The sequence below is a fragment of the Meriones unguiculatus genome, chromosome 7 (assembly GCF_030254825.1).
Source record: "Meriones unguiculatus strain TT.TT164.6M chromosome 7, Bangor_MerUng_6.1, whole genome shotgun sequence".
Classification (NCBI taxonomy): Eukaryota; Metazoa; Chordata; class Mammalia; order Rodentia; family Muridae; genus Meriones; species Meriones unguiculatus.
In genome coordinates this window covers 20,844,803-20,856,853 of record NC_083355.1, presented here as the reverse complement: position 1 = coordinate 20,856,853, position 12,051 = coordinate 20,844,803, and the positions used below count along the sequence as shown (strand labels likewise).

General features: G+C 53.0%; 2 protein-coding genes across 7 annotated transcripts in view; one reads left to right on the top strand and one right to left on the bottom strand.

Annotated features, from left to right (window-relative positions):
• Nucleotides 1-1,949: 1,949 nt before the first annotated feature.
• Cnp (2',3'-cyclic nucleotide 3' phosphodiesterase) lies at nucleotides 1,950-8,905 on the top strand. 5 transcript variants are annotated; one of them, XM_021627484.2, is made up of 4 exons: nucleotides 1,950-2,104; nucleotides 3,321-3,990; nucleotides 6,116-6,255; nucleotides 7,441-8,905. In XM_021627484.2, the coding sequence occupies exons 1-4, from the start codon at nucleotides 2,102-2,104 to the stop codon at nucleotides 7,888-7,890; spliced, it is 1,263 nt and encodes a 420-aa protein (XP_021483159.2). In that variant the 5' UTR covers nucleotides 1,950-2,101; the 3' UTR covers nucleotides 7,891-8,905. The 5 variants fall into 5 exon arrangements, with proteins under 5 accessions (XP_021483159.2, XP_021483161.2, XP_021483160.2 ...); XM_021627486.2 differs by lacking the exon at nucleotides 1,950-2,104 and adding an exon at nucleotides 2,183-2,359; XM_021627485.2 differs by lacking the exon at nucleotides 1,950-2,104 and adding an exon at nucleotides 2,183-2,363.
• A 1,011-nt stretch (nucleotides 8,906-9,916) lies between these two features.
• Dnajc7 (DnaJ heat shock protein family (Hsp40) member C7) overlaps nucleotides 9,917-12,051 on the bottom strand; it is a 37,552-nt gene continuing 35,417 nt past the window's right edge. For both annotated transcript variants that reach the window (XM_060386711.1, XM_060386712.1), the window contains 4 exons: nucleotides 11,664-11,810; nucleotides 11,328-11,480; nucleotides 10,668-10,730; nucleotides 9,917-10,230 (listed from right to left, as the gene is read on the bottom strand). In XM_060386711.1, coding sequence (XP_060242694.1) covers nucleotides 10,193-10,230; nucleotides 10,668-10,730; nucleotides 11,328-11,480; nucleotides 11,664-11,810 — 401 coding nt within the window. In that variant the 3' untranslated portion in view covers nucleotides 9,917-10,192. The remainder of the gene's footprint in view (nucleotides 10,231-10,667; nucleotides 10,731-11,327; nucleotides 11,481-11,663; nucleotides 11,811-12,051) is intronic.

Genomic DNA, 12,051 nt, shown 5'->3' with positions numbered 1-12,051 from the left:
TGGAGAGCCCAGAATGCTCAAAGGAGAGGAAAAGAAAGCCCTGAGAACCAAGGTATTTCTGCTTCCTTCTTGCCCACCGACTCACTTTCCCCAGGAGGTACTGTGTGGAGGGTACAAGGTACAGGGAGTAGGGCAGGGTGTACAGAAATCACAGTAGAGGGCCAGCTCAGCTGACATCAGCTGTCACCCTGTGGGCTGACTTATCAAGCCTGTAGGCCTTGACAGCCACCTGGAGTGAGTGCCAGGCCCACAGGCAGACTCTGAGCGAAGAGTCGGCTGCCCTGGGAATATCAGTTTCTCGAACAGCACAGAAACCCCACTGGCCGCCCAGAGCTGGTGTGTGAACATCAGACCTCAGAAAGGACCAGACCTCTGCTGTGTGGTCCAGAGTCAGGGCTGAGGATGACTTGGGCTGAGATGAAGCCAGGATTCCAGTCGAGTGAACGGTAACTCAAAGGCAGATTACTTCGGTTCCCCACCGCCATCCCTACGTCAAGTCCAGGATCTCCTGCCCCCTGGACAAGTGTTCTGCCACCAAGCCATACCCCCAGCCCCCGGCTAACACTATTTCAAATCATGTCCTTTTAAAATTACCTTTTATTTTTGTGTGCATTTATGTATGTAGAGCTACACACCACAGCCTGCCTATGGCAGTTGGGGGATAACCTGAGGGGGTTGGTGCTCTCTTACCATCCAGGGCCTTGAAACCCAGCTCATGTTAACATGCTAAGCCATGTTAAACAGGCTATCTTAGCCGCACCATAAATAGATATGAAGGACAGGGTTTCTCTGTGTAGCCCTGGCCGTCCTGGAACTCGCTCTGTAGACCAGGCTGGCCTCGAACCCACAGGGATCCACCTGCCTTTCTGCCTCCCAAGCGCTGGCATCAAAGGAGCGCACCACCACGCCCAGCGCTGTAGTTCAATGAAATGTTTAAAAAAGTAGAAGTGAACAGTGAGTGGAAACATAATATTTTGAGGAATATGGTGGCACACCCCCCCCTAGCTTGCGAAAGCCCTGGGTGGATTCTCAGCACCAAAAACAACTGGACACGATCATGGGTGCTCGACTTTCCAGCAAGCGGATCAGAAACTCCAGGTCATCCTCTGTTACACAGGGAGTTTGAACTTGGCCTGGGCTATATGAGGCTCTGATCTCACAAAACAAAATAACAAGACTGGGTTTAAGCCAATAGAGAGTCTTTACTAGCCGCCTGTGACTTTTTTTTTTTTTTTTTTTGGTTTTTCAAGACAAGAGTTTCTCTGTGGAGCCTTGGCTGTCCTGGACAAACTTTGTAGACCAGGCTGGTCTCGAACTCAGAGCGATACTCCTGCCTCTGCCTCTCCCCAGTGCTGGGATTAAAGGCCACCATGCCAGGCTCGGGGGAAGGGGGTACTTTTAAGCTCAAAAACCACACCCAGCCAGAAGCAGATCTCGGAAGCCGAAAAGGTTGGTACATTCAAAGACTTTCCCAGAATTACGGACCTTGATGAATTAGGCCTCTGTTTTTGTTTTGGCAGGTGGCGATAAGCCTATCTATCTGGTTTCACAGCCCGAATGGTATTTCCACCCTGTCATGGGGCCTGTTACAAAATATTAAAGAGATCTGACTTTGCCACACGCACGGCTATACTTCATTTCATCCTAACCTGCCTGGGGACTCTACTTCCTGTTTTAGCAGTTAAACCTTTCTCCCGGTGAAGCACTTGGGAGACAGAGGCAGGCAGATAAATCTCTGTGCCAGGCCAGCCTGCTCTAAACAGTGAATTCCCGGACAGCCGGAGCTACGAAGTGAGTCCTCGTCTCAGAGGGGGGAAATAAAAAGTTAATCTTTAACTTTTAAGCAACAAAGACGTGGCGCGGAGAGGCCCAGGTGTGCCTCTGCGCTGGGCCAAGGCTCAGACCGCATCTTTCTGCACCCGGCGCTTGCGCAGAGGCCCCGGCTGACCCCGCCCCATCCCCTCGCTCCGCCTCCTGAGCTATGAAAAGGAGCCCTGCGTGGGGGTCCTGACACCCCGAGACGCCCGTGTCCCTCGCGCAGGCGGGCGGCCCCGGAGACATAGTGCCCGCAAAGGCGGTGACGGCTGTGCGCCCACTCATCATGGTGAGCGCTGCGCACGCGTGGGGACCCGGGGGCGGGAGAGAGGATAACGGAAAGCGAAAGTCCCTGAAGACGTTTGGGTGGAAGTAGCTTGCAAACGAGGACCCCAGGTTCCGGAGTTGAAGCCCAGCCTCCGGGTCCTCCCAGGCAGCCCGAAGGCAGGGGTAGCAGGGAAGCTTGGGGGAGTCTCAGTGTCTTTGGAGGAGAAATCCCGTAGCAGCGAAGAGGAAAATCGAGGCTTCCTGCCGACACCAGCTGGCAAGTGGGTCTGGGCCCGGGATAGCGCCGGAGAGTCCAGGGCCGCCGCGGAACCCGCGCTGGGAATGGGTTCCCAAGCGACCCCTGCACAAGGCCGTAGAGAAGCCACAAGACAGCTAAATTTTGGGGGTGCACACCAACGGCGGAAGGCAGTATAGGTGACAACTGAAACTGCTCTTAACTTGTTGCTTCTGTCAGAGAGGTACCGCCAACCCACAGCAAAGTAGGGGGCAGAGATCCCTGAATACAGGTGCCCTGTGCCACCTAGTCCTACAGACCAGGGAGAAGGGGGACAGAGAGCAGAGGAGGAGGTGGCTGTGAATGAGGCTCTTTGTCTAGTGCTCCCCTGCCCTGCCCCCCACCAGCCCTCTGTGGGACCATTGTCCCCCCGCACCCAGACAAGAGAGTATTATCCGTCGATGCCATTGTTGGGTGGAGGGAGGAGGTCTTTGGGTCACCCTCTTCTGCCCTCACCCTCCTCTGCACACTCAGAGAGCCAGGGCAGCTGTGGCTTTGCCCATACATAGAGCCTCAGGCCTCCAGATAGGACATCCTTAGGAGGTGCCAAGAGTATATAAATTGGGGCTGACTGAGGGCGACAGGCACTCGCCTCCCTGGCGTGCACTGCCAGCAAGGTGCTTTCTCTGAGGGGCAGCAGAGAGTGATCCTAGGAGCAGGAGAGTAAAGAGGTTGGGTAGCTTCGCTAAGGTCCCCTCTACCCTACACAGCCCTGCTGTTGAAGATACTGGAGGACCCACTAGGAGAAAGAAAAAAAAGAAAAGCCGCCGCTCCCCACTGGAGAAAGCACCCACCACTTAGCGGTGCTTTCAGTTAGGCCTAAGGATTCCTGAGCTGGCAACTGGTGCCCCTTTGGGAGAGCTAGGCTAAAGACTAGGGTTTGGTGCTTGCGGGCTGGCTTCAGGGAGCCCGGGCTGACATCTCTTCTTCCCTCCTTACACAGAACACAAGTTTTACCCGGAAGAGCCACACATTCCTGCCCAAGGTCTTCTTCAGAAAAATGTCATCCTCAGGAGCGAAGGACAAGCCGGAGCTGCAGTTCCCCTTCCTTCAGGATGAGGACACGGTGGCCACACTGCATGAGTGCAAGACGCTCTTCATCCTGCGTGGCCTGCCAGGCAGTGGCAAGACCACGCTGGCCCGGCTCATCGCGGAGAAGTACCACAACGGCACCAAGATAGTGTCTGCCGACACCTACAAGATCGTCCCCGGCTCTCGGGCAGACTTCTCCGAGGAGTACAAGAGGCTGGATGAGAGCCTGGCTGCCTACTGCCGCCGGGACGTCAGGGTTCTTGTGCTCGATGACACCAACCATGAGCGGGAGCGACTGGACCAGCTTTTTGAAATGGCGGACCAGTACCAGTACCAGGTGCTGCTGGTGGAGCCCAAGACGGCCTGGCGACTAGACTGTGCCCAGCTCAAGGAGAAGAACCAATGGCAGCTGACGGCCGAAGACCTGAAGAAATTGAAACCTGGGCTGGAGAAGGACTTCCTGCCACTCTTCTTTGGCTGGTTCCTGACCAGGAAGAGTTCTGAGACCCTCCGGAAGGCCGGCCAGGTCTTCCTGGAGGAGCTGGGGAATCACAAGGCCTTCAAGAGGGAGCTTCGGCACTGTAGGTGGTTGCGGGGGAGGGAGGGGGGCGGCTGGGTCCTTGTACTGTTTGCCTGTGTCAGAGAGCTCTTCCCCCCCCCACACACACCATGCCAGGCATTGGGGGCTGTTTGCTCTCAAAGACAGATACAGGTGGCCGCTCCCAGGACTAGCCAAAAGCAAGGATTTAGAGGTAGCAGCAGGGGACGCTATGGAGAAGGCATGTCCACAAGCACCTTTCCTGCCTCCCTCTTCTCCCTAGCACCATCTTCCCATCTCTTGGAGGTGGGAACACTGTGTGACTCTCACTGTAGGAAATGCCTCCATATGCTATGAACCTTGGAGGGAGACTATGGCCCAAGGTTGTCAAAGTCATTTTAAGCAGCGGAATGCGTGTTTCCAAGCAGAATTTGAGATGGAAACCTCAGCTACAGAAAGCAGCAAGGTCGGCCGGGCATTGTGGTGCAAGCCTTTCAATCCCAGCACTCTGGAGGCGGAGGCAGGTGGATGATCTCTGTTAGTTCCAAGGCCAGCCTGGTTTACAAAGAAGAGTTCCAGGACAGCCAGGGCTACACAGAGAAACCCTGTCTTGAAAAAAAAAAAATTAGTCAGGTCAACTGTTTTGACTTCCCTGCAGATGGTTCTCAGGCCTTGGGCTCTCCATGGCACCCCCATAGCATCCTGAGCTCTAGAGAACCCACTTTCATGCCTTCCAGAACATTCTCAGCAAGGAGACATGCCCAGAGTGGTTGTGAGAGTTGCCACCTGTAGCTGGTTTAGGATCCAGCAGGGTTCTTTACTGGCAAGGGCTGTTGGCTCCAGCGGATGGGCAGCCCTGGGGTAAGGAAGGGTTCTCAAGGCCCCCGCCCCTCCCCCACAGTGCCCCACAGCCCTTCTAGGCCTTTAAGTCTTTATTTATTTATTTATTTATTTTTTTTGAGACAAGAGTCTTACTACGTAGCCTTCCATGGCTGGCCTGGAACTCACTATATCCATCTGACTGGCCTGACTTGCAATAATCCCCCTTTGTCTGCCTCCCCAGTACTGGAATGAAGGGCACGTACTACCTTGCCCAGCCTTCTTGAAGTAGTTTTTTAAGTCTTTCAATGTTAGCTGGTCTGCAAACTTGAAAGAAACTCCTCATTTTGCCGTTGGACTGCTCAGAGGCAAACAGCTCCTTTCTGCCCATGTGAGTTCCCAGAAAGCTTACTTCTGGGCTCCTACGGCTCTACAGTATACTTCCTGTGCAGAGTGAGGGGCAACCAAGAGCCAGAGCTTCCAGCCAGAGCTGGTGGTGCCGGCTTTGGCCACAAACACCAGAATTCGTTTTCTGCTCAGGGTGTGGCAGGAGGCATCCGAGACAGTAACAAGACATGTTCGGAACAGAGAATCCCTTGAAGGGTTAGCCCTTGGGAACACGTAGGGAGAAGCTAGAGGCTGAACACAGGCACTAAGCTTGGCGTCTGGAAGCTGAGCTTTGACACTCTAGTCCTCTGTACCCAGGACGCTTTCTGTTCTAGGCCCTTGCTTTGCTCTCCTTCTCTAAGCATGCCTGCAGACCATGTGTTAATAGTCACTCCTGGGCAAAATGGGTGCTTGGCTATTTCAGAAGCCCTGAGGAATTTGGGGAGGGGGGTATGGCAACTGGAACTGTCACAGTGGACTGACAAGAGTCAACTGTGTATCCCAGATGGCCAGTAAGTGGCACTTCTCACCTTGCTCTCTCTCCAGGTATGATGCTGGCCTTTGGCTTGCACGGGCTAGCCCTATGTTAGAGCTCAGATAGAGATGTAAAGATCCACACGCTGTTAAAACAGTGCAGTTAGAGTTTAAATTGTTTCCCCCTGAGCATTGAACCCAGGACCCTATGCATGCTGGGCAAGCACCCCCAACTTCCTGTTCCCCCTTTTGAGAACTACTGATCCTCCTGCCTCGACTTTCCCAGTGCCAAGATTACACGTACATGTCACCACGTTTGCGTTACGTGTGGTCGGCACCGGGGACTCAACCCAGCTGGCAGGTGGGCGAAGCAGAGTAGAGTGCCTGAGCGTCTTAGCGATGGCCCTGTTTTCCCCTCTGGGCCTGCAGTTTCTGTGGTAGGTGTTGGTAGGCCCAGCTCCCCACCCTGACTGCCTTCTCTTCTGCAGTTGTTTCTGAGGACGAACCCAAGGAGAAGCTTGACCTGGTCAGCTACTTTGGGAAGAGACCCCCAGGCGTGCTGCACTGTACAACCAAATTCTGTGACTACGGGAAGGCCACCGGGGCAGAAGAATATGCCCAGCAGGATGTGAGTTCTCCCCAGGGACCCCCGGGGGAGGCGGGGAGAGCGAGCGGGTTAGAATAGCTTCTGGAACTGCTTGCATGGAGCAGAAATCACAGTGCCTGGAGAAGTGTGGCCCCTCCCATCTTTGGCTTACTCTCTCTTCTGTTACCCTTTCTTAGGGACTCACTAGTCCCTATGTCCCCAGGGCCTTTTCCCTCATGTTAAAGAAAGATGCATGGACAGTGCCACACAGCAGCAGGCTCCTGCTCTGGCCGCTTGAGCCCGGAGTCTCAAATGCTCAGTCCTGAGTTCCAGAGAGCTCTAGTCTACCTCTGAGGGAAGGATGCCCACGATTGGTGACCCACCCATTCCTGCACACAGCACACAGCCACATGCAGCCATCCACAACTCCAGGCACACTGCCTTCCCAGCAGCCATGCACCTGCTTGCTTACGGGCCAGTCTCCTGGAACTAAGCCAGGAGTTTGTAACTTTGTTCACCTGTGTCCTCAAAGCCTAGTCCAGTGGGATGGCTGAATGTAAATTGTTGCTCCTTCCTACTGTCCACTTAGTAATGCTTACTAATCACCTGTCACACAGCACTGTTGGGAACAGAAGCTCAGCAACAAAAAGGCTTCACAGTTGGGTCAGATGATCTTAGGGAAGGGAATCAGGTGCGGCCAGAGGTATAATCAGATGTAAACTAGGTGTGTTGAGTGGAGTGAGCCTTGGAGTAACAGCGGTAGCTGATCCAGGCTTTGTTAATCCTGTTTGCTGGGAGGTCACCCCTTTCATACAAGTCAACAGTCAAGGCAGAGAGGCTAACAGCACACCCAAGAGCCTTGGGCTTAATAAATGGGGTTTGTGTGTGGCTCCTCTCTGAAAGCCTTTTTCCAACATTAGCTTGAGTGCCTTTTGCTGTGTATTTGTTTGATCTCATTTTAAAAAAGACCCCTGCTCAGCATGGTGGCGGTGGTGCATGCCTTTAATGCCAGCACTTGGGAAGCCAAGCAGGGGGATCTCTGAGTTCCAGGCCAACCTGATCTACAGAGTGAGTTCCAGGACAACCAGGTTACAGAGTAACCCAGTCTTGAAAAATAAAACAACAACAACAAAAAGACCCCTACACACAGCTGCACTCACCTTTTCCTCTGGGGGCGACCCAACTTTGCCAGCTGTTTCTCTTAACTCGGGCCCCCTCCTTCCCCAGGTGGTGAAGAGTTCTTACAGCAAGGCCTTCAAACTGTCCATCTCCGCCCTCTTTGTGACACCCAAGACGGCTGGGGCCCAGGTGGTGCTGAATGAGCAGGAGCTGTTGCTGTGGCCGAGTGACTTGGACAAGCCGTCTTCCTCCGAGAGCCTGCCCCCGGGGAGCCGAGCTCACATCACCCTAGGTTGTGCAGCTGATGTGCAGCCAGTGCAGACAGGCCTTGACCTCTTAGAGATCTTGCAGCAGGTGAAGGGTGGCAGCCAAGGTGAGGAGGTGGGTGAGCTCTCCCGGGGCAAGCTCTACTCCTTGGGCAAAGGGCGCTGGATGCTGAGCTTGGCTAAGAAGATGGAGGTCAAGGCCATCTTCACGGGGTACTATGGGAAGGGCAAACCTGTGCCCATACATGGCAGCCGGAAGGGGGGTGCCATGCAGATTTGTACCATAATCTGAGGGTTCACACCACTGTACCCCTTATGCTCTTTAGAAGGGAGAGGGGTGGACAAGGCAACATGCCTTCCACTTGATTTTTAAGATTTTTTTTTTTTTTTTTTTTTTTTTTTTTTTTTTTTACCCATAGCTAACCTACCTGTAACCTTTTAAGAATCTGTAAAATAACTGCCAGTCCCTTCCTGCCCACTCTTCCCCTTAACACTCATCTTTCAACACAGGCGGGTGGGCAGAGGAAGATGCCATTCAGGAACCTGGACCAGAGGTGACAATAAAAGGCTGGGTCATTGGGCCTGGAGCCACATCTGCCCCATGTCCAGGGACCGGTTAACCCTCCCTTAGGCCCTGCCCCATGCCCATCCAGAGCTGGGCACACCTCAGAGCTGCACACGTCATGCTAGGGACAGTGTTACTGCCACAGGAAAACAGTGGTAGCTTTGACAGGGGTCTGATCCTTGGTGCCAGTCTTAATCACTATAGCCCTTGGGAAAGCCTGGGCTATTTACTGGGATGTAAAAGGGGTTTAACCTCTGGCCTTTGGTCTTTCCTAAGTCCCTATTCACCTCCTTTACACTGTAACTATGTTAACAGTGTGATCACTAGGGGAGAAAATGGAATCACCAGAAGCCACATCTCTGGCTTCCCTCTGGCCATCAGCCCTTCACAGTTCCATGTCTCTGCTCTGCGGACAGACAGAGGTCAGAGAGATGGCCTGAGAAGCTCCAGCTCTGCTTTCTGCCCAGCCCATCCTGCCTCCATGGTGCCTCTGGGCCTCCTCTAAAGGAGGGTGGTGGGTACCAAGAGCCAATGGAGGGGACCCTGAGCTGTCAAGCATAAGCCCAGCTCACTGGGGGAGTCTGAACGTGCTCACGTGCTGTGGTCCCTGGAGCACCTCTGCCTTCTGCTCAGTAACAGGACCTTGCTAATTGGGTTGTCACCCAAGTATCTGGGATTTATGTGCCTACCCTGGTTTTGTCCACCTCAGCCACTGATACTGAAATAAATCATGTTAATCCCAGCTGTGTGCAGTGACTCTTGGCCTTCCAGTTCAGTCTTCCCTGGGGCTAGGGCTGGGTTACATTAAGACTAGCTTTGTCCCACAGCTTGGGGCCATCGGTCCTGTCTCCCTTCTGCTGGCTGGACACAGCTGTGATGAGGCCGGGCAGCGGAACAGTGTTGGCTTTCATGAAATGGGAAGGAGAGGCTGGCTTTGGGCTCACGCAGAAGGTGGGGGTTGGCTGGGAGCCAGGAACGCAGAGCACAAAGCCTTTATCTCACAGCTAAGGCAACTACACGCAGGTGGCCTTGCCCCAGAGACCTTGCAGCAGGGCCCAGAGTTCCCAGTGTGGGCTTTGTGGGGTCTCTGGGGAAGGCCACCTTAAGTCACTGTTCCTCAAATGTAGGAGAGGCTCTACAGCAGCCCCTCTGAGCTCACAGGGCCTTGACAGCTAAATATGCCCAGGTCTAACCATTCTGCCATTCTGGTTCAAGGCCTCTCTCACTCCCTGGCTATCTGTGCCGTCAGCACTGCAGTCCAGCTTCAAAGTCTAGCTAAAAGCTCACGTGTCTGCACAGAACAGTGACTTGCCTGAGCAGTGTGATAGGGCCACAGATTCCTTTTCCATTTTGCCTCATTTAAGCAGGAACAGTCTGGTATTCACACAGAATGCAGTTTCCAACAGCGTGAACCTTTAAAGCCAGCAAAGGGCCGAGACCTGGAGCTGCCTGACACACTTTGAAAGAGCCTGGAGATCAGCAACAGAATTTTGTTCTCATGTTCACGTCCCTCTAACCTACAGTGTCATTAAGAACTGTAGGAGCAGAACAGTGTGACGGCTCATACCATAATCCCAGCACTGGAGAGAGCTGAGGGAGAAGGACTGCCCTGAGCTCCAGGGCAGCCTGAGTTCACATAGTGAGACCATCAAAAACAAACAACAACAACAAAATAACCCCCACCCCAAATCGGGTGCCTATGCTCCTGGATTAACTTCAGATATAGAGCAGTTGCCAAAGCCAGGGACCAAAAAACGTTCAAAACATTTTATTCTTTTTCTTTTTTAATAAAGTTAAACAATACAACAAAAATTCACAAGCTGCCTTCCTGTCTACCCCTGGCTTCCCTCCCTCCCCAGTCCTCGGCACTGGCTCCCTTTCCTTCACCCCTCATACAGACACAGGGCACCCAACTGAGAAAACGAAACTGCTCTAAGCACACGGGGACATGATGGAGGAGTGAACTGTCCACATTCATGGTGAAACTGAGCAAGTCTGCATTTTCTGGGTTTTGAGTGGTTGCCCTTCATTAGCCAAACTGAAAAAAGAAATTCCCTGGGCCAGATGCTGAAAGGGAAAAGAAAGGCTTGTTAGTTGGCTCTGTGGATTTGCTTAGGAAAACTATTGTCATTATAGACATCTTCAAGGGCAGCTTAATCCAAACAGAGACTCCAAGGGTATCAAACAAGCTAAGCCTTCAGTGCAAGGCCAGTACCCTGCTACTAGGCTGGAGTGCATTTGTGTGTAGCTTCTGGGCACCTCTGCTCTTGAGGACAAGGCTTGATACTGAGGGGCTTGTGACACTTCTTTGACTCTGCCAAGTGCACTGAGAATGGTCCAGGCAAAATAAGCCTAGGAGCCTCTTCAACCACACTAGAGCAGACGCATATCCTGTTAACTAAGGATCCTGCTGTGTCTACTCAAACTTCCTAGGAGCTCTCTGAGTGAGGGGGTCAGTGCTGGTTCGTCACCTGGGAACTCTCAAGAGCAGCATGCATACCCACCTTCAAAGCTGAAGCCCCCAGGACCACCAAAGAATGCCTTGAAGATGTTGTTTGCATCAAAATCTGTTGAGAAGCATGGAAGGAACAAAAAATAAGGGGAAATCAGAAGGGCCTGAGGACCCAGACGCTAGAAGAATTCTGAGTATCACTTCCCTTTTCCATCCTATCACCCTAGATGTTAACATCTTCCTGCCACCCTCCCAGGCAGAACCTACTACTCCACCCTGCTCCTGGCATATGTTCCCCTCCAAGCGTAGACATGACGGAAAGATTCCTCTGTCTCAACCTGCACTGTGTGCTGTCTCCTTACCTAGGAATATTATTTGCACTAGGCTGCTTTCTTATAACGCTGGGGCTACTACTGAGAAGGCTCAACTTTGTCACTTCAGTGCTCCAAAATCAATGCAGCAGCCCTGGGGGTCCTGACCCTGGAACTAGCACTGCACTGGTTCCCTCCGCAGCAGTTCTGATGGCTCCTGCCCCAGCTCATCTTTTCTGGCTTATGTCCCTGGCTGACCACTTACAGACCTCCCCTATGGAGTGCCCCAGCCCAGCTGCCCAGAGGGTAAAAGCTTTGGTAACCACAACAGGGGCTTTTCTGGTGCCTTAAAAAACGTTTTACAGGGACCATCTTCACTCCAGGTGCCCAAACCAACTCACCGCCCATATTCATGCCCTCCTCATCCAGGTCCTGGCCACTGTCATAACGAGTTTTTTTCTTGGGATCAGAGAGGATGGTAAAGGCCTCTCCCACCTCCTTGAACTTCTTCTCCTCCTCCTTCTGAACCTCAGCACTGGCCCCACTGTGCCGATCTAGAGGGGGATTAAGTGAAAGCAGGGACACGGAAAAACAGAGTCTGTTTATGTCCAAGTTTGGGATGTGGCACCTCCCACAATCTGTAGGACAGGGAGCTCAGCACTGCCTTTTCCCGCAGAGGAGCAAGCCTCCTGGGTGCCCAGTGAATCTGCCCCGTGGGTTCCTGCTGCAGCATTCACCTGGATGGTGCATCAAGGCGCGTTTCCGGTAAGCTTTCTTGATCTCGTCCTCAGAGGCATTCTTGTCAACTCCTAGGATCTTATAGTAATCTTTCCTCTTGCTCTTCTTCAGCTCCAGCTGTGCATTCTTAAGGAGCTGCTTGTGTTCTGGAGGGAGACAGGTGGTATCAGCAGACAGATCTGACTGCTTCCCTGGCTGGGTCCCAGCCCAGCTGTTCAGAGGCTAGAAACTTAGGTAACCACAAAAGGAGCTTTTTTGGTGCTTTCTTCTGAGCACAGAGGAAGTGAAAGTAACAGAGAGGAGCTAGAACCAGAACTGAGCCCCCACCAGGAGCCCTATTGGCTGCTTTCAGGCTAGTGACCAAATAACTTCCAGGCATATTCCTAA

Coding starts and splice junctions, on each gene's coding strand:
- Cnp (XM_021627484.2), top strand. Junction 3,991..6,115: donor CAAGAGGGAGCTTCGGCACT/GTAGGTGGTTGC, acceptor TCTCTTCTGCAG/TTGTTTCTGAGGACGAACCC. Junction 6,256..7,440: donor AAGAATATGCCCAGCAGGAT/GTGAGTTCTCCC, acceptor CTCCTTCCCCAG/GTGGTGAAGAGTTCTTACAG.